This window comes from Neodiprion lecontei, chromosome 4 (assembly GCF_021901455.1).
Source record: "Neodiprion lecontei isolate iyNeoLeco1 chromosome 4, iyNeoLeco1.1, whole genome shotgun sequence".
NCBI classification, from domain to species: domain Eukaryota; kingdom Metazoa; phylum Arthropoda; class Insecta; order Hymenoptera; family Diprionidae; genus Neodiprion; species Neodiprion lecontei.
The window spans coordinates 15470756-15498695 of record NC_060263.1 but is presented as its reverse complement, the minus strand read 5'-3'; the positions used below and the strand labels follow the sequence as shown (position 1 = coordinate 15498695).

The window sequence follows — 27940 nt, the reverse complement described above, 5'->3', positions numbered from 1 at the left end:
GCTTTGTTCTCACCTGCCAGTAAGGGATTAGCAGCGGCAATGTTGTACCTCTGTCTTCTGTAGGAATTAATAGGTGTGGTTGTGGAAGTTGGTTGACTGGCCTCGGCTAGGTCAGCTTGCAATTCCCTTAAAAACGTGTCCAGGGTGTCGAAGGGCTCTTCGCCAGCTACGCCAGGCATCTCTTCGCCTTCCTCTGATGGCCCTGAAGGCGCTCCCGGAGCTCCAACGAGAACGCTCAACTCCATCGCCGAGAATTCGTCGGTTTGTCCGGCCCCGTTCTCCTATTTCAGGCCCGAAAAAAAAATAAAAAATAAGAGAGTGATATAGACCGTGTTTATCGATCGAGTAAATTGTCGCTTGTTTTCACTATCAATCAAAGCCTTCTCCGTAAAAGTATCTTTTGTTTCATGCGACAATGACGTCAAAAAACGTGAATCCAATTGAGAGGAATACATTTTGTAAAGTCATTGTTGAGTAAAACGAAAGGTTTTCTCGATCGAAGTCGTTCCTCGACAATGAATTTAGGTATTCTCTTAAAATTGAACTCCTTGTTCCCACCACAATCATCGAGGAAAAGTTATGAAAAAAAAGGGGGGCCAAAGAAGCGAAAGGTAGTGATTCGGGGAATGGCTTAGATTGGACATATATTGACCTGAAGACACTGGGTGAGATCTACCATCTTCCCGTCGTTGTCAGGGCACCAAAGTAACTCGTCGTCTATAAATGGCATCGTATTCTCCTCTTTGGGTATGAGGGATGTAGTTAGCGTAAGAGATTGCGATACGGGGACCGGCATTAGGACCCGTACCTGGCGGTGGGGCCTGACTAGCCACCCCTTCGCCTCCTAACATCCAAAACCACCTTCGATCCGCCCCCAACCTTCTCCGCCCGACACGCCACGCGGTAGATTCACCCTCCTCAGGCGATTCCCGTCTTCCTGAAACAAACAACCGGAGAAAACAAATGAAAGTTGGCCAAAAAGGTAATTCAGAGACTCCGTTCGTCGGCCGGTGAGAAGAAACCCGCTCTTCTTTATCGACCAGAGTGACAAAAAAACAAATAAAACAAAAGACCTCTGTCAAAGTGAAATACTCATTGGTGATAAAAAAATCGAATCAATTAGACAAAAAAAATCAGCGTGTAATTATACTTATATTATTATAACATTACAAACCGATGGAGGAAAAGTTGCTAAAACGACAAGTTTCTCACCGAGGGGGATACAAATTAAAAGACAGCGGCGCAACGGACGGCGAGTTGGCATTTTCATGAAAGTGAAAACGGCTTACGCTTACGCGGCCGCAACGGTTCGGTGTTGTTAGTTATAGCGACTATAAGCAAGAGTAGAAGCAGCAGCCTGTCTTCGGTGAAAACTTTCTTTCTTGTCGATTCACTTCCTCAGCGGTTCTCGTAACTCGTTCCTACGATCGCCATTGCCGCTGTGCAGCAGAGCAGCAGCAGCAGCAGCAGCAACAGCATTATTATAAGGTAGAAGGTAGAGAAATGCAGCAGCGGTTCGGTTTACGTAATTCACCGAGAAAGAACAGTTAGAAGGAAAGTTTTCTCCGGAGGTTAACATCCTCCGACGCAATTTTCCTTCTCCTTTCGCTCCCGCCGCTTCGTTGATGCGTTTCATAACGTTTCCGTCGCCCTCCCGCAGCGGACTTCGATTTGCTCGGTGGGTAAAGAGCATCGCGCTACCTTTCGCAGCAGCTGCGTCTCCGCGCTGTTCAAGACCTTTAAGCTTCGATATCAAAGATGGAGGGCAGTTCGTCGTCGGACGATTCGCTGGACGCTTTAAGTGACAAATTCGAACCGCTGAAGGCCCTCTACTCCCCGAAATTGCGGCTCCCCGTGCCCGGCGCGAAGGTCTACGATAACCTGGGAAGTTACGAGTCAAACGCGAGGGGTCAACCGCGGCAAAAATCAAGAGTCAGTAACGCATCTTCGTACATTCCTCGTTCGATTGTCACCACTAACTCACCCACGTGCGTCTGCGTCTTGTTTTGTTCTTCCCCACTCCGATGCTTTTCTTTCTTCCATCCCCACCCAACGTCCATGTCGTCGCTAATGATTGCTTGTTCAGGGACCCGGTAGCAAGGAAAATGCGGAACAACTCGCCGGGGCTACACCGAAGCGCAGATTTCTTCCTCATCAAGGTAATTCGATTCATACTTATAACATAGTTTTTACATACACATGGGTTAGGTTAGGTTCGTTTTCAGCACGCGATGCTTCAAGGTTCGCTCCGTCGACGCGAGATGGCGGCGGTATCGATTCAGCCGCGTTTTGTTAACGCGGGAAAATAGAAACAGAGAATAGAATTTCTTCGGGATGTAAACGAAATATCATTTCGAAATCGGTGAAAGATCTGCATGTGCCGACATCACGTTTCGTACTTACAGTTAACCTGGAAGCTACAACTCACATGCTATTAACAACGTATAAATAGTATAATACCACGTATTTATTCGAACACTGTACGCAATGTTAATTATGCATGTCAGTTACGATAGAGTAATTGTCATAACTTGTTTACGGGGTCCGATTAGTTTACAGGAGTGTGTGTGTATGTGTGTATTATCGTTCCGCATCCGTCAAACAAGAAAGGAACGAAATGCAGAAAAAAAAAAAATAAATAAATAGACGTGAGACTTATTCACGTCGTCGCGACAGGTCAATGATTATATAATTTAAGTACGTACATAGAATTTTCAAATTACAATAGATTATACTTATGTCGTTCTGCGTCAAGGTATATAACAATTCATTTGAAGAGAAAAAGACAAACTTGGTTGCGAGTAACGTGTAACTGATGTTAATTTACACAAGTACGAATGAAACTAGGTCACTTTGTACCCCCCCGTCCACCCCAAATTTTTCTTCCACCCCCTGCTTGTCGGTAAAACAACGTCTTGTATAAGGAAAACAGATTAATTTACCTATTCAGTGATTCGCCAAAATTTGAATAAAAAATTTCCGTATTCCCTGAATTTGCCGCGCATTCACACTGCACTGTATACCTATAACGGACATGAATAGAATAAGCGTTTAAAATGAAAAAATATCCGGGGTCATGTATGTACCTGTACGTACGTGTTAATACATGTATACACAATAGGTTATATTTAACGCGTGAAGCGCGTGTCCGCGGGGGTGGGAGAGCCAGTGGGGGTAAAAAAGGGGATCCGCGGCGAATGGACGGGGGTGGGTTCGGTGTAATATAGGTGGCGACGTGTGTGCGGAGTGCAGCACTTGTTGCGCCCGGACGTCGACCCTAGTCTCAACCAGCGGTTCGTCTCTCCTCTCTTCTCCTCTCCTTTCGACTCGGACACAACGGCCGACCGACCCTCATCCCGGGTGCAGGCAAAGTACATCCGCGATATGCGTACTTGCGAAATCGCGGATATTTGCATGAGAAATTGTCGAGAAACCAAAAAAATGATTTAAAAAAAAAAAATGAGCCATCACGGGACGCCTGGCAGATGTGAAACATCGACATTATTTTGTAAAGTTAAAATTAATTATAATTAATAATCAATTCAAAAAAATTAAAATTAATTAAAATTAATAATCCATTAAAATAAAAATCAGTATAATTTTACATTTACTGGCGTTAAAACACACCAAATATACGCGTGCTTAATGCACAGATAAATGCACACTTTAATTATAAAAATATAATTAACTTACTGATGACTTGATAGTGTGTCATCGGGTGATTTTGCTTTTTTTGCAGGAGGCTGATCACTTTCACTGTCTAAATTATTACTGTCAGACATTTTATTATCAGAATAATTTGTTTTCAAGTAAAACACAGGTTATGTGTACTGTAGTAAACAAAAACAAAACACTGTATACACTCCGGGAGTATACAATGCACAGTCGATTGCGCACACGGAAAAAAAAATTCAGCTCGTGGAACTAAATATTAGATAGTTACTTGTAAACAGTTCGTCGAACTAAACGTTCTGTTATTGGAAGAGCACTGCATGGTTCGTATAACTGACTGTTAGTCAGCTGTCATAGCTGTACGTTGTTCAGCTCTCTCAGCTAAACAGCTTCGTTCGAAGAGCTAGACCAGAATTTTTCGGCTCCGCTCACAGCGCTTATTATTAAATAGTACAATTATATTGCTATTAGTATTATTTTTCATCATTATTATCATTATTTATTCAGTGTCATTTACATATTTGAATGGACTATTTAAACAATTATCTATCAACTGTATTTAAATCATACTCATGAAATTTGAAGGTTATGAAATATGTCACCGCACCAGAGCACAGCGCAACTTACAGCTCTTAGAGCAAAACCATTCAGCTGTGAGAGCTGAACAACTTGCAGCTATCAGAGCTGACTAATATATAGTTGCTGTAACTACAAGATAGACCGTAGAGTGCGTATAGTTACTGGAGCTGTAGAATACAGCTCGCCGAACAGAATTTTTTTTTCCGTGCACGGCGACGCGTCGCCACACCGTACTACCATCATATAGCGTGGCGACGCGTCGCCACGGCTTGCGTCGCCACGCCAGAAATCTGTTTTACGTGCGGCTATAGATGTTTCACATCAAAAAAAGTTTTCTTTTTTCTCCCCTAAGAACGATCAATTATATGTGTGTGATTACTGTCAACCGGTAGATAGTATCTTTTTATTTTTCATTTCCTTTCCTCTATCCTTTCATTTTCAGAGTGTTTTTCTCACAAACAATCGCGCGATACAGAATAAATACTAAATCCTCGACCAAATCTAATCAATTTTAAAATTCAGACGTTTCGGATAATACACGGAAGTGGTGGCGAATTACGAGAGCTGTACGCAGTATCGAAATCAAGACGAATATCGTGCGACGTCCATCATGTTTTATCGATAATTTGAAATTTCACCCCGCATATAATTTTCATTCTGATCATACATATTTTGTAAACGACCATCGTCCTCCTCGTACTTCTACTCCTCGTTATGAGCAACGCAAATCCAAGCCTCGACACTTTCTACACGGTTTACATTATTCTTTTCGACTGGATTTACACTTTACAACCGCGTGGTGTGCAGGAGGTCAGGTTAGGCTAGGCTAGTCTGCAGTAGGTTACGTGCGTAACATCCGTACCCTGCAAGTTTACATACTTACCGCGGTTGGGTGTACGTAAAAAGTATGTACATATACAGGGATGGGTATATAATGTATAATATGCAAAGTGTGCAACTCCTACTCATCAAACACCCGACACTGCAATATATATATAATATACTGTAAATATGACTGACTGCACAGAATAAACGACAGAAAATATATATTATTATACACCTGTTTACCCATACTTCAATGAAAGAATCAGGAGAAGTGAAATTCTCTTATTATTCTTCATACGTTGTAATAGCCAAAATTCAAAGATCAAAAATCAATGGACGTAAATTTTTTAACTTGACCGTGAATATTTCTACATGCTCTTTTTCCTTCTTCCGTTTCTACGAAAATTGACACCTAATGTCACACTAATTTTGAACAATACTACAATTTTTTTTTTACCTCCATGCATTACACATACAAACTTCGAAAGTAAGTCGCAGGAAAATTGTATGCATACGACTGAATGGAAACTTTAATTGTCGGGTCTCCGTCTCCATAAAAATTGTAAATATAAAAAGCAAACGAAATGATCGATCCTTTTATTTTTTTTTTTTTTTTGTTTTTTTTCTTTTCTTTATTTATTTTTGCATACAAAACGTATTATACATACGTACATCATATGCTGGCAAACGGGGAGTGGACTATCCTCGCTCGGTCCCGGGCCGCGAGCGCAAAGTCACCGAGGGAGGGGGAGGAGATTATAACGGAACATTTGATAGAGCTCGCGCTATGCATATATACTATATACGTATATACCTACACGCATATACACGTATAAAGCAGTTCACCCCGTCAGACTGCACAATATACAACCTATATTGATGCAATTAGATCGGAATAGACTGTAATGTATTTTATAGGTATATGCAGGTATAATAATCATACATATGCATACGATATAGATTATACACCGCGAAAGAAAGGTTGAAAAAAAAACGATAGCTTTTTCTAGCTGCTCTCTATTGGCTGAAAATTCTTCGGTATATGTATACACATATCACGTAAGTTAAGAATCTTGCTATCTCTTTCTTTCCACCCGTGCAGCACAATTCTTTGGTTATTTTTCAATCGTTTTCATCAATTACCACGTATATAAATGAATAATCGCATGACTTACATGTTTATCATCTTTTCATCAGGCTCTCTCCAATAATATTATTACGATTGTTATTATGATTATTATTATTGTTGTTGTTGGTTTTTTATTTTGTTTGAAAAAAAAAAAAAGCAAAAAAAACACCAATCTCTCAAAATAAGCGCGCGAATATGTATAAATATATCAATTGTACAATTGAATCAGTTGACGTTGAAAATAAAATTTCTAGTCACGTGAAAGCTTATAACCTGACTTTAGTAAATAACGTTGAGAAAATAATTTACAGAGAATACCTTTTAAAGATCATATCGCTTTCTTTTCATCAATGGATAAGAACAGAGGTTGGGGATTGTTATCTGATAAAATTTGTCAGAGCTTTATCGGTCGTGGATCCGTGGATGTAGAGAAGGACACCCGTTACATGAAACGATCCAATTCCCGCGCGCGTGGTGCAGGCAAAGGCACGGCAAAGCCGGCTCCTCCTCGACCTATCTCAACGCCAGCAGACGTCGTGTATGTGTGTGTTTTCCCGTGGATCTCCGCGTACAAAATAAACGTAAAATCGCACGTCCATACTTCCTCCTTCCGCCAATTTCGACCTGGATATTAGTTGTTTGAAAAAAAGAACAAAAAAAAAAAAAAAACAAAGATAAAAAATAAAACATCTCCCCATCCGAGCGAGAAACGAAAAAAATACTGCTCGATCTTCTCTCTCTCTCTCTCTCTCTCTCTCTCTCTTCCTCCATTTCTTCTCAGATTGCTATTCGGTATCCCTTGGTCTCACGTGTGCGGAAAAAAAAGGAATATTTGAAGAAGAAAAACAAAGAAAAAAAAATGAGGAGGGAAAAAGGGCCGGGCAGCGCAGAATCTCTCGCTTCTTCCCGGGCGAAACTAACAGTATAATTCCGCGCTGGCCGCGTTCGCCCGATCTCTCGCGGAAATTTGCGGAGCCGCATCGTATGCAATATAATACGTATAATACCTACGTATTCGTATGAGTTTTGCGCGCGTCTGTATATCCATACGTACACACGTACCGTGTTCCTCCTCCCCGGTGCATATGCTATACGTATAATAGTATAGGTATGCAAGCGTGTGTTTGCAAGCAGAAACAGCAGCAGCAGCAGCAGCAGCAGCAGGAGGCAGAGAGGCCCGACCGACTCTCGGGAGCGGTGGCCGGTCGGCCGTTGAACTCAGGGCGACTCAACCTGGGGATCGTCCTCATGATCGTCTAACGTCTCCCGCTGCTGCTGCTGCTGCTGGTGGTGGTGGTGGTGGTGTTGTTGCGTGTGCAGTCTTGCGGAAAAAGCCCTACATCGCTGAATTATACATAGATATATGAAGTAAAACATTTGCATGCGGTCTGTCCCAACTTTAGTAACGATATTTAAACCCGAGTACAATGAAAAAAAAAAAAAAAAAAAAAAAACAGGCACACACGTGTATTAACGTTATTTAATTTGCCTTGAAACTCGAAACGCTCCATCATCGTCGTTCAAACAAAAATCGCGACGTTTCTGCAATTTTTTGCGATGCGATTCGTTTGATTCTTCTTCTTCTTCTCCGTTTTTTTTTTTTTTTTTTTTTTTTGTTTTCTTCGTTTGTTTGGTTTCTGTTTTCCAAACAAATCGATCGGATTTTCATAGACATGTCGATTATAGGTATTATCGGTCCAGATGAACAAAAAAAAAATAAAACAAAATGAAAATAAAAATGTAGACACTTTCAACCGAATAAATTCGATGCGCAATAATGGTACAAAACGGTAAATCCGAACTTTGACCCGTCAGGTAGGTATATATTATACTCGGGAAAAAAATATATGTATACAATCCCTTGCTCATTGTCTCGATGCACAAGACGGTGAAGCATGATCAAAAATAGAATAATAACAAAAGCTGTGCTGCACTAAATTTATATTACGATGCCGGGATCCAGTATTTCGCTGTTATAAATTACACATATACGTTATATATATGTGTGTATGAATGTATCTACTATCATCTCGCGTATTATATGTATTTAAACGTTTGACGATAATTATTTGCGTACAGATGCAAGCATATAATATGTATGATGTAAAAAAAAAAACAAAAAAAAGAAAGTCGGTATTTGCACTTTTTTCTACTTCTTGTTAGATATATTAGTTATAAGCATTGTCTCCGTATCCTGCACATTTGTTAATTTATTTTTTATTCTCTCTCTCTTTCTCTCTCTCTCTCTCTCTCACACTCTTCATTCCCTCTGCTATAGAAAAAATATCACATGCATGCGGGATCGAGACTCAGCTGATATAATTGTCACATTAAATGTTTACGTATGGAGAAAAAGCTAGAAAGAAAAAGGAGAGGCCGTGCGAACATTTAAAAACACATTATTGTATGCATATGAATGTGCCAAATGTGTAAAAAAGTCCATATACATTGCACACGCATAAATGCCGTGCAAATTTATACCGAGATAAATTATACAGTTACGCACCTCGGGGAAGATTTGGGCGATGAGTTTATACTCGACTGTCTTATTATATTATCGTTATCATTGTCATTATTATTATTTATAATAATAATAATAATCATTATTATTACTATTATACACCGTCTCCAGCGTAGCGCCTCGAATTTTTCCTACAGATGTATAAATGTATACGCTAGAGTCAACGGTATTTAGTCGCGTGTTTATCAATTTTTATACACAGGGCATTCCATGACATCTCGATCAAGATTCTACGTCAATGTCTCAGATTGGTTTTATAATTTTTTGTATAAAAGTAAGTACACGACGGGATACGCAATCTGAATTTTTTGTCCGAATTTTTCGACTCAGCGTATCTGATGTATGAATTAAAAACTTCAGACAAAAACCCCCACTTTCTAAACTCTGAAATAATTCGGAAAATTTTTATCAAATATAACAAAATTTTTGACACCTGATAGAAGATGGAGATTTCATAACTTCAGAGGACAAAAAAAAAAAATATATTATCTAAATTATGTGCAATCGAATAACAATAATTTTTCATTCTTCTTATTTATATTTGGAAGTTATGAAATCTCCATCTTCTAACAGGTGTCGAAAATATTGTTATATTTTATAAAATTTTTTTCAATTTTTTTTGGATATTTTGCAAGTGAGAGTTTTTGTTTCAAGTTTTTAATTCATACATCAGATACGCTGGGTCGAGAAATTCGGAAAAAAAAAAATCAGATTGCGTTTTCCGTCGTGTACCCGCTTTCGGGCAAAAAATTATAAAGTCAATCTAAGACATTGACGTAAAATCTTGATCGAAATCTCAAGGAATGCCCCGTGTTTACGTGCATATAGAATTATAATATTTGAATCTAGGAGTATTCGTAAATTGCGTTATTTTTTTTTTTTTCTTAAAAATCTGACAATGGAAGAATCATGAAAAAAACAAAGAAAAAAAATAATAATTTGATAATAAATATTATGCATTAAAAATGAAGTGTGAAAGGAACGAGCGATCTCGAGGTAACGTATCAAAGAAATAGGTCCGTGTAATACATGCCTACGTGTAAAAATATACGTATCTTGGACGGAAAAGAGGCACAACAAAAAAAGAAAAAGAAAAAAAAGAAAAAAAAATTGTAAAGGAAAGGAAAATAGCGAAAAAACGAAAGGCAGCCGACGATAGTGAAAGTAATCCCCCCTCCCAATGTTTGTAACGTACGTTTGTTCGTAAGTACGTACAAAGTAACACGGCACTGCAGAAAATAGGAAAAGAGAGGAGGCAGGCTAGTAAATTCGCTAAGAGGGGGAAAATCGCCAAATGAAAGTTATCGGAGAAAGCCCTCCGTTACAGTATAGCCTATATGCACTTTGTGTAGGTACATACGTGTGTGAATTATACCGACACAGCTATACGTACGTTGCACAGCCGCCTGTAGCTGTGCTGCAACTGTAATTGAACGTTGAAAAGGAGCAAATCATTCTTATTAAACATATTCATTCAGGGTGGCCACTCAATTCCGCTCACGGAATTCCCTGACATTTCCCGGTTTTCCCTGACTAAAATCATTATTTTTCCCTAACATTTTGATGCACAATTTGTGCAGAAATCACTAAAAACTATAGTAACCTAGGTAAAGTATGGCCAAATATATTAAAGTTATAAAAGTTTTTAAAAGTTGTTCGTTCCGTTCATTATGATTTTTGAAAGTTGACAAAAAATTAAAATTTCCATTTCCGTGGTCTTGTTAACTATATATTTAAGAAGGGGCTCCAAGAAGCGAAATATTTTTAGAGCTATTATTTGAACATTTATGCTGTTTGCAATGAAAATCGAGGTTCGAAGAATTATGACTAATTAACGAATGTGCATCTCTTTGAAAAATAAACTTAAAAATTTTTTTCCAACGGGACATTTTTCTTTTAAGTGTTAAGAATACACCACAATTTATCCAAATATTTAAATTGATATTTAATACAGCAAAACGATTATTTTGTGCGGTGTACTGTCTAGACGCGGCGCGTCTATGCCATAACAGTTACGCAGAGCCCTATGTTCAGCGTTAAATTAAAATTACTAATACTGAAGATAGAATTCCGGGTGCTCGTACTTTTTTATTGGAAATTTCCTCCTCTTTAAGAATCTTTTTAAAATTTTTGCTAGCGCTTTTACTTTTTGAGTTATTTCCAAAAAACTGAGACTTCGTTTTTTCTAGACTATTAGGCGTCGGTGAACGTGCGTCTCCACACGCAGTGACGGCCATAGATAAATCAGACCGATGTCTGCTCGTACTACTGAATTCATGTGACAATCAACAACTAAGCTTATAATCGTCAATAAGAAGAGAAGAAAAATTGTGACGATGCGGTGATAGCATCTCAATTTTATGGACAAAGCTTTTGAAATCCGTGAGTTCTATAAAAAGTCCCTGACCAACCAAAAAATTCCCTGACATTTCCCTGACTTTTCCCTGACATACAAAATTCCCTGACATTTCCCGGTTTTCCCGGTTTTCCAGACGGGTGGCCATCCTGTCATGGTTTTTTCCACATATTCATTATGTATAATATATATTACATATGCAAGTAAAACGGTAACAATAATACAATAAACACGTTTGCGAAAATATATGAAACTTGTTTATTGTAACTGCTTGTCGCGGGAATTATTGTGCATAAAGATACATTGAAGATACAATGTTAAGAAAAACGAAAAAATTGATTATCGTTACGCAAGACAAAACGAAGAAAGAAGAGTAAATTTATAAAATAAAAATCAGATGAAACTGTCACTATGAGCGGAAAACAAAACCCGACAGTTCGCGCAAATTGATATCGTTGATGGATATGTGTATGTCATAGTGTCCCAAAAAAGAAAAATCGATTTTTCATTTTTCTACCCCTCAAAACTTGAGGTTTTATAGAAAAAAACATCCTCGTAAAAAGGGAGCTCTGCATCTTAAGCGGAAACCGCCGGTCATTGGACGTTGCTAATTATAACAGCCAATCAACGTCTGCCACGAACTTTTTGGAAGGAAGAATTTGAGACCATGGGGATTCTGTTTCAAATCACGAGAAAAAAATGTCATTAAATAAAAAAAATTATATTCCCGATGTCTGATTTTGTATAAAGTTTTTTGTATAAATTAGAAATTAAAATGACAAAAAACAATTATTTGATGAAATTTTCCTTCTTATAATTTGAAATACAATCCCCGTCCTCCCTAATTTTTCGTTTCAAAAAATTCGTCTTTTATATGTTGTTATAATTAGAAACGTTCAATGAGCGGCGGCTTCCACTTGAGCTACAGAGCTCTCTCTTGGCGAGAATGTTTTTTTCTAACAATAAACCTCAAGTTTTGAGGGGTAGAAGCATGAGAAATCGATGTTTTTTTTTGGTTTACCCCAGTGTATATGCATATATATATATAATTATATTATATCATATGATTTTGATAATTGTACTTGCAATACGTGTGCATACATATATTCAATGATATTCTTATCTATTTATCTATCCACCTATCTATCTATCTATCTATCTATCTCAGTAACATCTTTCTCCATATTTCCCTGTATTACATCCTTTATAGAGCCGGTGCCGGGTAGCAAATGTCGAAATAAAGACCGCGGGGGCGCTGCCGCCGAGAATCTCGAAGGAAGGAATGTCCTGACCAGGATGAAGGGCTCTCTAGGCCCGTTAGAAATGCTTCTGCGATGCATGGAGCAGAGAACCCGAGTCAAGGTGCGTACTGTTATAATATTATATGTAAGTACCGTAGATTTGGTTGCGGGCATCGCGTTGAACAATTTTACAATGCTATGTAACGGTGAATGAGAAAAATTCGCTTCTATGGGCGAAAAAAAAGTAAAAATCGTAATAACAAGTATACGTGTCCAAAATTCCAACAAGCGTTAAAATTGCGAATCGGGATTTTATTTAGAGTCACAACGGGCGGAAAGGAGGGCTGTTATTTTTTTTTTTTTTTTTCATCGAGAACACAAAAAAAAACCACACATATATATATACAGAGCGAATTTCTAGCGACTGCACGTTCCGACGTCTCCTGAAATTTAATGCACACGCGCCACAATCAGAGATCGGCCGTTTCCAAGAGCAACGACTAATCTAAGAAACTTCGACAGTGGTCAATTGAGCAAAACTGCTAGTGACAGCTGTAAAAATTTATGAGGTTACCTAAATCGCGGCGAACTGTAGTCTAAAAATTTAAGCCGGTTGGTCACCCTGGCAAAAATTCGCTGTCGGATTGTAGCGCGTCTGCATTAAATTTTAGCAGATGACGGACAATGCAGTCGTTAAGAATTCACCGTGTATACCTAGATTACAGAGCCATACAATCGTTCATTCGTTCGGTTCTGACATTAAAATTCACTGGTAAAATCAAATACTTGGTACGTAAAATGTACATCGTAAATTTTCATGAATTTTATTTTACAACTATCGAATAAGCGTATACGTGCCGTGAATAACATCTCGATAATTATATGGTTGTAAACACGCATTATACATAGTTTACACAACACGTATAATATACTAAAATTACATGCGTGCCGTTGTTGTAACAACAACAACAACAACAACGCCACAATAATCTAGCGAATTCTCTCCTCAAGCCTAAACCACCCTGTACTAGCGTACAACCTTCCGTTAACTTGCCGCCGCCCCCCCCCCCCCCCCCCCCCTCGCCCTTAAAAACTCAACGCCGAACAGCCCACGCGACGTCGCGTCGTCGACGCCGTTTCGCGGCAATACGACGCAGTGACACAGTTTCGCGTATAAGCGCGTGCAGCCCTTCGATAGCCGCGCGGTGTGCGTACACACGTACGATATCAAACCTGAGTAGGATTGAAGAGCAGGGGTGGAAGGGGGGAGTGAAAAGGGTCAACATACGGCGTCATGGTAACGCCCCCCCCCCCCTCCCAACCCCCACCCCCTCCTCCACCGCCCCGATTCGCAACCCGTCGAGCGCAAGGTCATACTCCTCCTTCCCACCTTCCGAACACCACGTGCTGCACGATGTCCCACCCCTACCCGCCCGCCTCCCGAAAACAGAAAAAAAAAAGGAAAAGGAAAGGGCGAAAAAGGACTCTCTTTCTCTCGCTCCTTGCAGGCTTGGGCCGAACGCCGCAAGGCCGCGCTTCTCAATAACAACCACCCCTTCCGTAAATTCCCCGCCCTTCCCGCCCCTTGCCTGTAGCCGTTCCACTCAAAGGAGGGACGCGAGATGAGGAAGAAGAAGCAGCACCAGCAGCAGCAACAGCAGTAGCGGGCGGCGATGAGGGTGCAAAAGCACATCCCTACCCCTCCTCGGCTCTACTTTCTTTCCCAACCTATATAATAGAGACTCGTGGCGCACGCGCGTAAATCGATTCAAAATATACATCAATGTATATATACATGAACAATTAATTGATCTGCAGTCGCGCTCTCGCGGGCTCTTCATTAGCAATACTTTTCACGCGTGATATCGCGGAAAATAATGAATACACTGGCGTAAAATTTTTTTGTAATAACAATTACACAACATCCATGCGGTCGTGAGTAGACCCTTACCCATAGGCGAGACGTTATGGTTGACCGCCACTTGTCAACCTGTCGATTCTAGGGAATTTTTTTCTCGTCAACGGAGATTTGCTTCAGGTTGCAAGAACGGATGTCAGCCAGTAAAAATTGAGCAAGTTGAATCGCGCGCGCTGCGAGCAGGTCCTTTAAAGATATTTAGAGTGCGTTCCGAAACTAGCTGGCAGCACTAAAAACTCCCTAGGAAGGAAACAGAACCAGCGACGAACTCAGCTGCGCAGAAGAGATAAATAATCGTTTACAGTACTGAGAATTAATTTCGGAAAGCACCCTAAAGATTTTGAAAGGTACTTACCTGCTCGTAAAGCGCACGATTCAACTTGCTTAAATTTAATTGGCCGACGTCCGTTCTCGCAGCCCGAAGCAAACCTCCGCTGACGAGAACAAAGTCCCTAGAATCGATCGGTTGACAAGTGACGGTCAACGATAAAACCACCCCTATTAAGAACGTCTCGTTCACCCTACGCAACGGTCACATTTTTACAAAGTTGGCTACTACCATCAACTAAACGAGTTCCGATTTTCCTCGAGCAGGTCCTTTCAAAAGAACCCCTCGGTATAAGTATATATTCTCTCTACATTTTCTCTACCGTATTGAAAATAATTATTTTACAGGTGTACACGAGGGGCGCGTGCAGTATTCGCGGTTACGTCTTAGCATACGTCGCAGCCTTTGACAAGCACTGGAATCTCGCACTCGAGGATTGTCTCGAAGTGTGGACGCGCAAGGTTAAAAGAAAAGCTCCGGCACTCGGTAAAGTAACATTTCTATATGACAGTCAGAAAATTGTTCTTCGTCGCAATTCGTTCGCCTGTGCAATACTTGTATTCGCAATTCTTCGTTTTCCATTCCTATTCATTCGAAATTATTCTCAGATTTCTCTACTCATTCTTCTAGAATGTGCATCGCGGCGAGTGTACATTCTTTAAATCATCCGAGTTTGTATCACACATACATATATATCTATGTAAAAAATTTTTACCTTTCGTCTGTTATGATCAATTGAATTGTGCGGGTATAAGTATATATTTAATCGCGGTGTATCATGCGATATCACAGAGATATAAGACGTACATGCGCATGAGTAAACACACGATATGTATAATACAGTGTTCACGTTGCGACTACACACATACACACACGCAGGTGCACGTATTATTATATACGAGCAAGTTTCTCTTATCTGATGATACCTTCCTCTTGCAGCTTGCATCGTTCTGCGATACACGGAACGTACACACGCACACGATATTATTTATACGTTCAATACACGCAATCATTAACGCGTATATGTCTATGTAAGCTCCTACATTAATCTCCATGACCTCGGCCAATATCCGCGATGCAATATACTTATCTCGCGCCTGCGTGTGTGTGTGTATATATATATCCGAAATAATAGTGATAGCGCTCATCGTAAGTAGCGAGGCAAGTTTCTGTTTCCTCATTCATTTATTTTCAAAATTTTAGACGCCTTGTAAAATTTATAATTATTTTATACCGATACGCATTACATTTCCTCATCCCCACGATCCAAACAACGCATCATGTATACGTATATTACATGTTTTAAATTTTTCGTTTCTTTTTGCTTGTTTTTTTTTTTCTTTTTCTTTTCTTTTCTCGCCCGTCTCCTCTTTGCTATAATATAACAATTATTGTCCTTAACCGGGAACATTTGAACTGGACGAAACGTTTCGATATACGTATACGCAAATATATGTGCGTAGCGGTAATACGTATGCCATCAGAGTTACACAACAATTATGTATTCATATCGTAACAAGAATAATGAAAGAATAACGAGCAAGGTAGAAAGAAAAAAAAAAAAAAAAAAAAGAACAAAAAAACGAAGAGAAAAGAGAGACGAGGGATAAATAAAAATCGGAATAACAACGACGAGGGTAATGAAACTCGTGCAATACGAGCGCATACACGCATGTTTAATAAAATATAGGTCGCAGATTTAGGTAGACGTATATAGGGCATAAGCATATACATATAGACTTATTGTTAATATCTACACTTGCAACGCATCTTGTTACATTACGCGCGAACGCACGCGACACAAGGTAATATTGAAACTCATGTGTGACACGTGTGAAATTGTTGGTCCGGGTTCGGGTCCAGGTTTTAGGTTATACAGGGTTTTAGGTTAAAGCCAGAGGTCGGCCTTGGCAACGTTCCGGGGGCGGTGGTAGGTGGTCGAAGAAGAAGGGGAGGGAAAGGGAGGCGTCGTTCGTTCGATATGCCCGCCCGACCGTCGGTCCTCGTGCCCTATATCGCGAGATGATCTCTTCCTCGATGTTCCGCGATACGTTCTTCTATATGCATATCGATCTATTCATTTATTGTCTTTGTTGTTGTTGTTGTTATTATTATTATTCTTACTACTCTACTCTTTTCTCCACAAAATTTTCAACAACAACAACATTATCTCAAAGTATAGTTTATTATACACAGAGATTCTCAGATAAATGCACACGTGCGTATACATGTATATTAAATACATGTACCCGCGAGTAATATAAGAATAACAATAAATAACAACATGCGATCACGGTACGCAATTAGAAGAATGGACTGAAACGGACGAAGGAAAGAAAATAAAAAAAAAAATAAATAAATAAAAAAACCAATCATATCGAAAAACCAGGAATAGAGGTATAAAAAAAAAGTTGCAACAAAAATGGCAGGGTTGGGCAGGGCGAACGAGGCGTGGAGCAAAGCACCGCGGGTGGCTGCAGGGCGTTGTACCCGCGGCGTCGATGCGAGTTCAGGGTTAGTTGGCCTAGTGGCGTACTTTGGCGAGCGAGTGAGCTAGCGGGTGGGAGGGGGGGGGGGGGGGGGGAGGCTGTTTTTGGGAGGGAGGGTATGAGGGCGAGGCAGGGGCGAGAAATAGACGGCCTTGAAGGGTGCCTACCGGAGAGGATCGATGTCGTGGGCGCAACGAGGAAAACGGGAGGGAGTGGGGGCGGTGCACGTGTTCCATATACAACACTGCGAAACGCCCTGCTGCGCACCTTCGAAGGGACGGAGAAGCCCTGCCAGGAGCTGTACTCTATCTGCGCATACGTACGCATATCGCTATATATATATATATATATATATATATATATATATATATATATATATGTATGTATACACATATGTATGTCGGAGCACGACAGATCTTTGTTCATTTATTTCGTTAAATTGATTTTAAAAAATAAACAGTTTAAAATGTATTCAATGTTTTGTCAGAAATGAATGAAAAGGATATTTCATCGAATCAATTTGAATTTCAACTCTCGATGAGTCCACCGTGTCGAGCGTCAAGCGTTAATTTGCAAGCTATGAATATAGCTTAATGACGGGATCTTAGCAACAAGCAAATTGTTTGTTTATAACAACGCTTGGACGAAATCGACAGGCAGGGGCGAGCGAGAGAGCTGACCGGACGTGTTCGGGATCGTCACGCTTTTAAACATGAGTAAACCCCGTCAGGATCATCATTTTTCTTCCTCTTTGCCTTTCCTAGGCTTTTCTCAGACACATATGTATATATGTGTATATATATATATATATATAAAATGTATACGCAACATTCACGATTATCATACTATTACACGATAGGTGTGAGAAATATTGTTACAAATTTATATTCCCGCGTGGCTCGTTCGACGAGTAATCAAAATTTTCATTTTTTTTTTTTTCCGTCTGTCTGTGACGTATTATATTAAACGAACTGAATACGCATGTTTTTACAAGAAATTCATATGTTGAGTTTATTTTTCAATTGTTGTTGATTATTCGAAATTTTTTTAAACCGAGTACGCAATTATTATTTTTTGTATTTTATGATAACGGTGTGTGTGTGTATATACATACATATGTTATATATATATATATATATATATATATATATATATATATATATATATATATATATATATATACGAGTATATACGCGCATATTTAATATAAAACCTACAACAAGAAGTTGAACGGTTTATAGAAAGTCGGTTGAGGTCGGTTCAAGTCAAGTGTCAAATAATTTCAAGTGTTTTTATTACACAAGTCAAACTCTCAAAAGTTTTTCAGCCTCGACGGCGATTACACGCCCTCCCCTTCATTCTAATTATATGAAAAATGACGAGTCCGGGTGCGTATGTGTGCGTGTGTTTATAAATAACAACGAAATAACGATAACGATGATAATCACTGCACTGCATCGATCCCCCGATTTTGTTATTTTCTATTATTATACATTATATACACGATATGCGCATATTTCACGTGCAACAAGTGCAGCAATTATATTACGAGTACGAAATCATCGATTCGTATGCGTTCGCGCGTTGCAGCTTGGGTAGTATTTTCTCATTTCATTTCGGATATCAATATGAAGGAAAGAAACAAAAAGTGTAATAATTAAACAAGTATGAAAAAAATGTCGCGATATTCATGTGTACATGTATTTTTCACTACGTGAATATAATAACTAGATCGTAATTTTGTTCGTATAAATTGCAGGTGCTCCTGCCGATTCGTATCAACGTCGCGAATTTGAGGCGAGGAAAATCGAAGACGAATCATACCGGAATACGATTATAAGTAAAACAGTGGTCAAGGAATCCAACGGTAAAACCGAGACCCTAGAACGGCACGTTCCGCAGCTAATGATCAGGGGTGAACAAATCGCTATGATCGTAAAGATCGATTGAACATACAATATATATATATAGTATATGTATCCTGCATTGCATTGCGTGTAACAATTCAATAAAAATAACAATAATCGATTTGAATTGGTGAACGCGCCGAAACTCGAAGAGACAAAAAATGACCGGAAATCGTGTTGTTGTAAAAAATTCGTCAACAAAATCGTAAGAAAAATAAATTTGCAAAAAAAAAAAAAAAAAAAAATTGTGAAAGTACATTATTTTCACCCCTTATCAAACTGTAACAGGCGTGGGAAAAAACATTTCTTTTTGTTGTTATATAAGTGAAAAAATAATAATGCGGTAGAAAATTTAACACGTATTATATGTAATATGATTTTGAAAAAATAAAATAAAGAATTATTCACCTCCAATAAATATATGGGTATACGTGAAATTGGTTCGGAACGATTTCGAGTCTATGATTAAAAATTGGTGTGCAGTGGTGCCGGATTACTCTATCCACACTTATTTATACACAACAACTCGACGTTGGTCGGTCGGTCGGTGAAAGCCCCGAGAGTATATAAGCGATCAGAGAATTGCGGGATCCGCTCGCTGCTCACTTTCCCTCTCTGGAGAAAGTTGCGCGGAACTGCAGAGATGCGTGTACACACACACACACAAAAGATACGATACGATGGTAGATAGTTACTCCTGCACCTCACACACACACACACGAACACGACGTACAATCCGAGAACCTGCTGCCGATGTGAACACTGACACAAGGCACTCGAATCAAGGCGAGTTCAGCAAACTAATTACTAATTAGAGCCTCGATCCATCTCTCCGATATGCACAAAACGTTTCCTATACTCGAAACTGGACGCAAAGGTCAAAGCCCTTCGTAACACATACGTATACAGGCGTATGTGTCTCTGTGTATATAACCATAGCCTAGCCGACCATAATTACGCACATCACACAGTGCAGGAATAATTTGTACACCTATTTTGGAGAAAACATCAGCAGGGTTTTTGACCGTCCGACGAATTGCAAGGAAAACAAAAAAGAAAAAAAAAAATGCTTATTTTTTTTACACACGCACGGCCGTTTATTCTCAACGCGATAAAAATCAAATTGCCAATAACCGAGTAGCACAAGTTTTTCTGTTACTACGTACATGCGTTGAGAAACGAAATGTGATTTTGATCCACCTAACCAGGAAAGAAAAAAAATAGAAAATATATTTCTCACGCGCGGTTGAACTCGATTTCGATATAATAAACACCCATGCGAAGTATACATGGGGGTATTTTATACCTATAACGATGACGTAGGTGTAAACAACGCGTAATAAGAAAAGCAAAGGAGAATAAGAATGAATGGAAGTGAGGAAGGAAGGAAGAAACGCGCCTGCACATCGTACTCCGAAGGCGAAACGTTTAAAATAAATTCCTAAATGTCCCTGACGACGTTGGTACGTACCTACGATCTCGCGGAATTAACGACGGACTATCGCTGCAAAAGTATAAGGCACGCAGGTCGAAGGTGGCGGTAAATACACACACACACACACATACGTAGATACAAACCCATACACGTGTAAAAATATTCTCACAAGGAACGAGACACGCACACTCGAGGATTTGCACTTCCTAGTTGTATGGGTACGTTACATACGATACGATAATTTAAACGTGTGTATTCCCGCATTAAGCGTAATAAATGCATGTATGTACGTACGAGTACGTGTGTGCGATGTTGGCAATATTAAATACAGCAGGATCGCAAGATCGGTTGACTCATGCCGGGCCTTCGTCGGTTAAAAGGGCCTTGGTTCGTGCCCCGGGCAAGGCGAGGAGATCTCTGTCTCATTATTTTGTCTTTACACTGTATATACGTAGGAAAGCGCGGTGCGGTATGATCCGAGTATAATATAAATAACGCAAGTATATCACGTACATTGTACGTCGGGCACCTGTGCATACATCTTGCATGCATACGTACGCACACAGCGAGAAAGAACTTTTCACATGTTTCATTACACGTATACAATGTTGTGTACTCGACGTATCGTGTGTGTATGTACGAAAAAAATTTGGCTTCCGAAATGAAACATTTTCAGATTGTGTAGATATAGTAGGGTGAAGACGAGCGATTGGAAAAACAAATCTGATTGTACTTTTATTCGAAGCTATTCAGGAGTCGCGCTAACGTAGGAAAAATACTTGGTGAAATTAAAAAATGTGATTTGGCGTAAAATGTCCCACATTTATAATTAGCGCATACGCGATACCTTACGTATGCATATAAACACGACCATGTGTACGGTATACGACATACGTGTATATTTGTATTCTATAAGCGTCTGTGTTTGTGTATATCAATATATTTGTTCACCATTGTTGTTATTATTTAATTAATCTTGTTATCGTTATTACTATAGACACCACAATTAGTATAGAAATATAGAATATACTGAGAAAATTTTCGAAATGAACGTCCGTAAGGTGAGTATTGCAAATTGAAAAACATTGCGGGGAAATAAGGGGGGAGGCGGAGATTTGAAGATAAATGTCAAGGGGAAAAAGAGTAATTAAAAAAAATTGTCGAGCTATTGCAGGTTCGTACGTTATAAAACCGCGGCGACATATATTCTTATACATGCACTGCAAAAAATGAAAGAGAGAGAGAGAGAGGAAAATCGAAAACACAAAGACTTGACCTTCGCGCTATTGTAACAGAAACATTTTACGTACAGTATGTGTATGTATATATGTATGTATGTGTGTGTGTGTGTGTGTGTGTGTGTGTGTGTGTGTATATATATATATATATATAATGTAGATTGAGTCGTGAGATGCACGCGTCAACTTTGCGCGCGCGGGATATATAAAAATTATGTAATAAAATCCTTATAGAAAGCTTAGACTTATACGGTATGTGTATATAATAATATTCCATACACTAGATATATCGGAATGAAATAAATCCAGGCTGATTTGAATCGCAGAGACGAAGATAAGAAACGAATGAAAAACAAAGAAAGAAAGAGAGAGGGAGAGAGAGAGTGAGAGTGATAGTATAACGTGATAGGTAAGTCAGGATTACAATTTTTGTCCTACGTTGCGTTGTGCGTGGATTAAAATTACACCTGTACGGAACATAGAGGAGAATAGAAGAGAAGAGGCATTGCTTTGCAGGAAGAGAGATTATACAGAGAAAAATAGAGAAAGGGAGCAGGACGTGCGATTCCGCGACTTCGACCTCGGGCGCAGCCTTCCGCCATTCCGCTTCGAGCAATCGTTATATGTGTATTTTGTTCAATTACATACAAGTAAAGAAACAAGCACTCGTAATGCGTGCACAGCTTGCATTTTTTAACGGCGTCGGTACGCGCGCGAAAAGGAAGACGAATAGATGAAGGAAAACGAGAAAGAGAAAAGACAAGAAATCAATACACGTACACATGCAATTTAGATGAAACGCGTGATTTTACAAAGAATAACGAACACAAAAAATTCAAAGATACGACACGATTGTTTTGCACATATGTACTGAAAAAACCGCGCCGTTGACAATTGTCGTTAAAGAGTCTCGTTCGATGTTTTCATTTTTCGAAAAAAAAAAATCCCCAGGATCATTAATTCAACAATACAGTTTAAAGTTTAACAATTCTTTGTTTACACAATTATTACAGCGAGAATTATCTACGCCCAGCGTATTGTGTATAACTTTACAAAGTCTCGTAATTAAAATCCTTAAACCGTGATATCGCACGACGATGATTTTCTCCTATCCATATTCGTAGGTATACATCTAAGACGTATAATTTGAAACTCGTTCAAGTTTTGCATTAAATATATTGTAACGTAGTTTATACACGGCTAATCGAAGGAGGAGGGAAGAAAGAGAGAGAAAGAGAGAGAGACACGCCGTCATCGTAATGATCGTTAGCCGCGTTATTATCCGTCCGGAGAGTCAAGGTCCTGTCCTAATTTGGGTTCACGGACCCACCACAAACGGCTAGCAAGAGCAAAAGCATCAAAAGCAGCAAAAGCTTGGAGAGCTCGCTCGGCACGCCGACCGCCGCCTCTCTCAACAACCGACTCTGCCGTACTTATATACATAGTTATAGGTTCGATCCCCGCAAGTGTTTGTTAGTTATTTTAAGGTCATTTACTTTTACCACGGGGCTTCGCATCTCAAGGCCTGAAAATCATTCGCGCTGTATGTTTAATACACACGCTGTTTCACATCTCTCTCTCTCTCTCTCTCTCTCTCTCTATATGTTGCCTAGCTCTTGTACAATTATAACACCCAACACCGTACAATATATTGTACCAAAAGTATTGTAATAATCGTTGTATTCCCACGTGAACGCTTTTCTTCAACACCGAGGTTCGCGTTCAACGTATCATTGGCTAAAGTTTAAATCGTCAAAAAATTTTCGTACCAACAAAGCGCGGGAAAATGTTTGGCGCGTTTTTCGTATCTTCTCGTTCATCTTTCTCGTCGCTAAACGATCCTCGGTTTTTCATTTCTGTTTTCGCTTTCAACGCGTGTATTTGTATACATCCGCGCGTGCGCGCGTGTCGATATACCGTGATGATTTTCCCGCGCGTTTATGACCGCGTCTTGACCCAATATCGTCGAAGGTGACGGATCGACGAGAGAAAATGAGAGATAGAGGGAGAGAGAGAGAGGAGAGCCGACGGTTCCTTTAGCCGGTAGCCGCGACCCTCGAGAGAAAAAGGAGGGCTCGCCCTTAGGACGTGATGCGCGTAAAACTCGACGTGTCTCCTCTCCTCTCTCTCTCTCTCTCTCTCTCTCTATCTCTCTCTATCTCTCTACGCGTGTGTATGTGTCGCACACATTTACTGCGTGCGACGGTGGTTTTGGCCCTGGGTCCCCGGGCCCCCCGGGCCCGCGGCGAAGGCCGCTACTCGACGTAACCAACTAACAAGCGAGAGTGACCGACGACCGCCATTATTATAGCCATCGACACCGAGTTGTGAGAAGCGGTTTTTTTTTCAATTTTTTTTTTTTCGCGCCTTCTAACCGATCGCTGAATGCTGCTCCTTTTTTCGTTTTTTATTCTTTGATTCTTCTTTACGCATATAGGTAGGTATGCGTAATAAAATAGGTTGTACATGCGTATTTCATGTGATATATATACACGCGCACGCATAAATAGTTTTAATGTAAATATTTCCGCCAGAGCTGTGCGATTGATTGATAAATCTGCCCGTTGAATGGGATCGTTTTGCTTTTTTCCTCTGTTTTTTTTTTTTTTTGTTTTTTTGATCAATTGTTCAATCGGAAAAACGATTATCCATCCGAATCTATGATGCAAGATTATGAATTTTATCAATCGCACAGACGGACCTGCAATTTTTTTACAAATGCTGAAACGATTTTGTGTTCATGGTAAAACTTCTCATATTGAACGTATTCTGTGTAATAAATATTGTTCGGAATTGTGACGGGGGTGATGTTACACGCTTGTATGGAAATTCGTAAGGAATGCGCCGTAGGCGCTTTATTTTGGTAATATACCGATGAAACAAACACAAGTTGAAAAATAAAGTAAAAAAATTAACACCAGAGATCGTCACGAAAAACTTGACACTCTTATCTCTGTAAAAATATTCAGATCGAAACATGAATAATGATTCTATAATATTTGATATATTTCTTCTATTTTCAAACTAGAAATGCAACATACGATAATAGATCTGCATTTTCACAATTGTGTTGAAATTTAAATATATACATATTTTACGCCATATCGATACGAACGTTGATATGTAGTAATAAAAGGTGGAGTGCGTTTCTAGCGATGGTTTTATTTTTCACAGCAATTTGAAAATACGAGGGAAACACACAGATATAGTTTTTCCATTGTTTTACACATATACGTGTATCGGAAAGAACGTTAACGGGATATTTGCAAACTCGGGAAATCCATACGATAGAAAAGAGAAAATAAATCGTCGAAATATCACATGCTAATTAAATTTACAATGATAATGAGTTCAACAACCGCGCTAGGTGATTAAATTCTTAGATACGGAAATTTCGATGCATTTCTTTTCGTCGACTTCTTTTTACCCTCAATATGTACAATGTTTGTACGTTGATACTTGATAGCTTTATTTACCTTGACAGATGAGGAAGTGGAATTTCGAAAGATCCTGCAGAAGTGCAGCAGCAAATTAATTGTCGTCGATCGAGTTTCAGGAATCTCGCTCTGTTTCGTTACTACCATTATTATTATTACTATTATTATTGCAGTCGAAACGGTAAGTAGTAGGTACAATATAACAACCAGAGCCGATGCGGAGAAGAAGCGCCTGCAGGAGGTGCAGCTGACTGCGAATTCGTTTCAAGAACGTCAACGCAACGCACTGCGAGTGTAGAAATCTTTATCAAGAAAGTGAGGAAACGCGTGTATTCGATTTTTTTATAGTTATTATAACGAAGAACGGCGAAGATCGACAGACGCGTATGTAAACAATAATAATAACAGTAATAACAACAACAACAACAAGAACAACAACAGCAGCAGCGCTCGTTGCAAGATCAATTGTTAATAATGAGAAAGAAAATTTGTGCACGGTAATTATATTATTTTCGTATGTTTGTAGTCACATATTGTTATATACACGTATGCGTGTGTGGGTGTTTTGTAACAAAACTGTGCGGCAGTTGCACAAACAGTGGGAAATAAAAAAAGGGAAAAGTAAAAGAGAAGAAAGGAAAACAAACAAACAAACGAAACGGATTCCAGCTGATTTGTCAAAACATTGATGACCGATAAATGATCGTTGTGTGCGCTGTGCATAATTTTGATATCCGTACGAATACAAACGTTCGGTCGATTTCGACGTTAACGTATATATATATGAAACGTGCCACGAATATCGAGTCCACGTATCTCAAACACCAAAACGGGCTCAACAGCCCCATTCTGTACATAATTTCGAACAAAAACACTTCGATAAATTTTCATCTGACGTAGAAATAAACGAATAGGAAGGATTCTACGAAACTGCAATAGTAAATTCGTAGAATTCGTGCCATTTCCTTGTTTCTGCGTAAAATGAAACTGTATTAGAGCGTTTTCGTTCAGAATTGTGTGTAGATTGGAGCTGTTGAGCCGTTTCTCGCATTTTAGATGCGTGGACTTTGATATTCGGAGATATATGTACGACAACGTCGAAATCGATCAAGGAATCCCCTTAAACGCCGTTATTCGTTAGACGATCTATTTCGGTTATATGCAACGAACCGTTCGTCATTTTTCAAGCTGCGCAACAGATTGATTCTTGATTGATTCAGGCGATATATTTCGTTTTGAAAAAAATTAATAAAAACGAGAGATTTAAAATTGAAAAAAAAAAAAAAACAATCAGTAGTAAAAGACTCTACCTTAACAAAGATCGGTGTCACTGATCCTCTGTAGAAATCATGCACACCTGGACATCAGGTAATTTCCTCTTCGTGTGATCGTTGCACAAAATAACAGAGTAATTATGTGTTTTATATATATATATATATATATATATATATGCACGCGTATATACAAGATCAGTCGTTTTACCGCGCACAGCACAAATCGTTAGTTCGTTTGTAGATAAACAGTTAGAAAGGTCCGAACGAAAACGAAAACGGATGTTACAAAAGAAAACACTTTCGATGTACACGCGATTCCTTTTCAATATCTTTCTCCGATCATCCGAATTCCCGCTTCGCGATTACGAAGTTTACAGAGAGTGAGAGAGAAGAATCTCTTCCTTCTTTGTAGGGTCGAACGGCGATGTATATCCTTCTGATACGCTGGACGATTTACTCAATCCTCGTTTTAATCATTGCCGACGACGATAATCATCATCGTTTCAACCGTCGTACACATTCGTCCTCCTCATCCCTCCGCAATTTGCGCCAATTTACACTTCTCCTCGATCCGTATTAAAATATAATTTACACACACGTATCCACGGACTCGGAATCGAATTGAAAGAAGACGACGAGAGTTGGGTGTGTGTAATTTTTGAAAATCACAATTTTGTCCTTACTTTACTTCTTCTCTCGTTTAAAACGCCCTCAAAAACCGAAAGCACGATTCAACAAACATTGAACGATATCGACAAGTTCAATCGGTCGTTGTACAACCTATTATTATACGTATGATCAGTCGGTTGTCAAACATACGCGCATGACATAAATATATACCTATGTAAACGCAGCGTACATTCTCAATAACGCGACACACGACACTTGCACGTTGTGAATAAATATACAGTACATGTACAACGAAGCGAACGATATTATAAAACCGCGATTCGTGCGCGCGAGTTTATGACACGCAATATGTGCATTCAAACTCCATATGTAACATATAAGTTCCAATAATATTCATACATACATATACATACACATATGTATCAAAAGAGTTTTCGCGCAGAGACGAGACGCGACGCGCGAAACCCGTTCGTGTCTCGATGTTTTGAACCGCGAATGAAGACTGAGCATTCGGAGCCAAGTAAACTCTTGGCTTGCCTAGGCCTCTCTCTCTCTCTCTCTCTCTCTGGCTTGCCCACCTCTGCGAGCCTAGAGCTTCGACTCTGTGCAGAATACACACACGAATATACGAACCGAACAAACGAACGTACAACCAGCAACAACGACGCCTAGACTAACAGCTAGCCTAGGTTAGAATTGCGATCGCTCTTTCTCCCCCTTCCCCTCCCCCTCTCCGCCTCTCTCTCTCTCTCTCTCTCTCTCTGTCTCTCACTCCCTCCCTCTTCTACGATCTATCTCCCATCTCCTTTCTACTCCCGCGCTCACCGACCGCACAGCAGCGATGATGTTATACCGTATACCGCATATTCGGTGCCAGGAAGGGAGTCGCGAGGAGGGCGAGGGTGGGGGAGGGAGTGGGTGGGGGAGGGGGGGGGGGCGGTGTAAGGCCACAGCCACGGTC

General features: G+C 39.6%; 2 protein-coding genes across 5 annotated transcripts in view; one reads left to right on the top strand and one right to left on the bottom strand.

Annotated features, from left to right (window-relative positions):
* Positions 1-27940, bottom strand: part of LOC107224310 (ecdysone-induced protein 74EF) — a 123704-nt gene that overhangs the window by 82094 nt on the left and 13670 nt on the right. For 2 of the 4 annotated variants that reach the window (XM_046736702.1, XM_046736703.1), the window contains 2 exons: positions 653-937; positions 14-281 (listed from right to left, as the gene is read on the bottom strand). In XM_046736702.1, coding sequence (XP_046592658.1) covers positions 14-281; positions 653-796 — 412 coding nt within the window. In that variant the 5' untranslated portion in view covers positions 797-937. Of the gene's footprint in view, positions 1-13; positions 282-652; positions 938-26385; positions 27637-27940 lie in introns of those variants that run through there. The other 2 variants (XM_046736701.1, XM_046736705.1) reach the window with 2 other exon arrangements.
* Positions 1596-19240, top strand: LOC107226700 (U7 snRNA-associated Sm-like protein LSm11). The gene is made up of 5 exons (XM_015667598.2): positions 1596-1932; positions 2087-2159; positions 12293-12444; positions 14917-15055; positions 18818-19240. Exons 1-5 carry the CDS (start codon positions 1759-1761, stop codon positions 19006-19008), a joined length of 729 nt encoding a protein of 242 aa, XP_015523084.1. The 5' UTR covers positions 1596-1758; the 3' UTR covers positions 19009-19240.

Excerpts from the sequence above, each read along its gene's own strand:
- LOC107226700 (XM_015667598.2), top strand. The coding sequence starts at position 1,759 with ATGGAGGGCAGTTCGTCGTCGGACGATTCGCTGGACGCTTTAAGTGAC. Across the intron at positions 1,933-2,086 it reads AACCGCGGCAAAAATCAAGA|GGACCCGGTAGCAAGGAAAA; the intron begins GTCAGTAACGCA and ends TTGCTTGTTCAG. Across the intron at positions 12,445-14,916 it reads AGCAGAGAACCCGAGTCAAG|GTGTACACGAGGGGCGCGTG; the intron begins GTGCGTACTGTT and ends ATTATTTTACAG.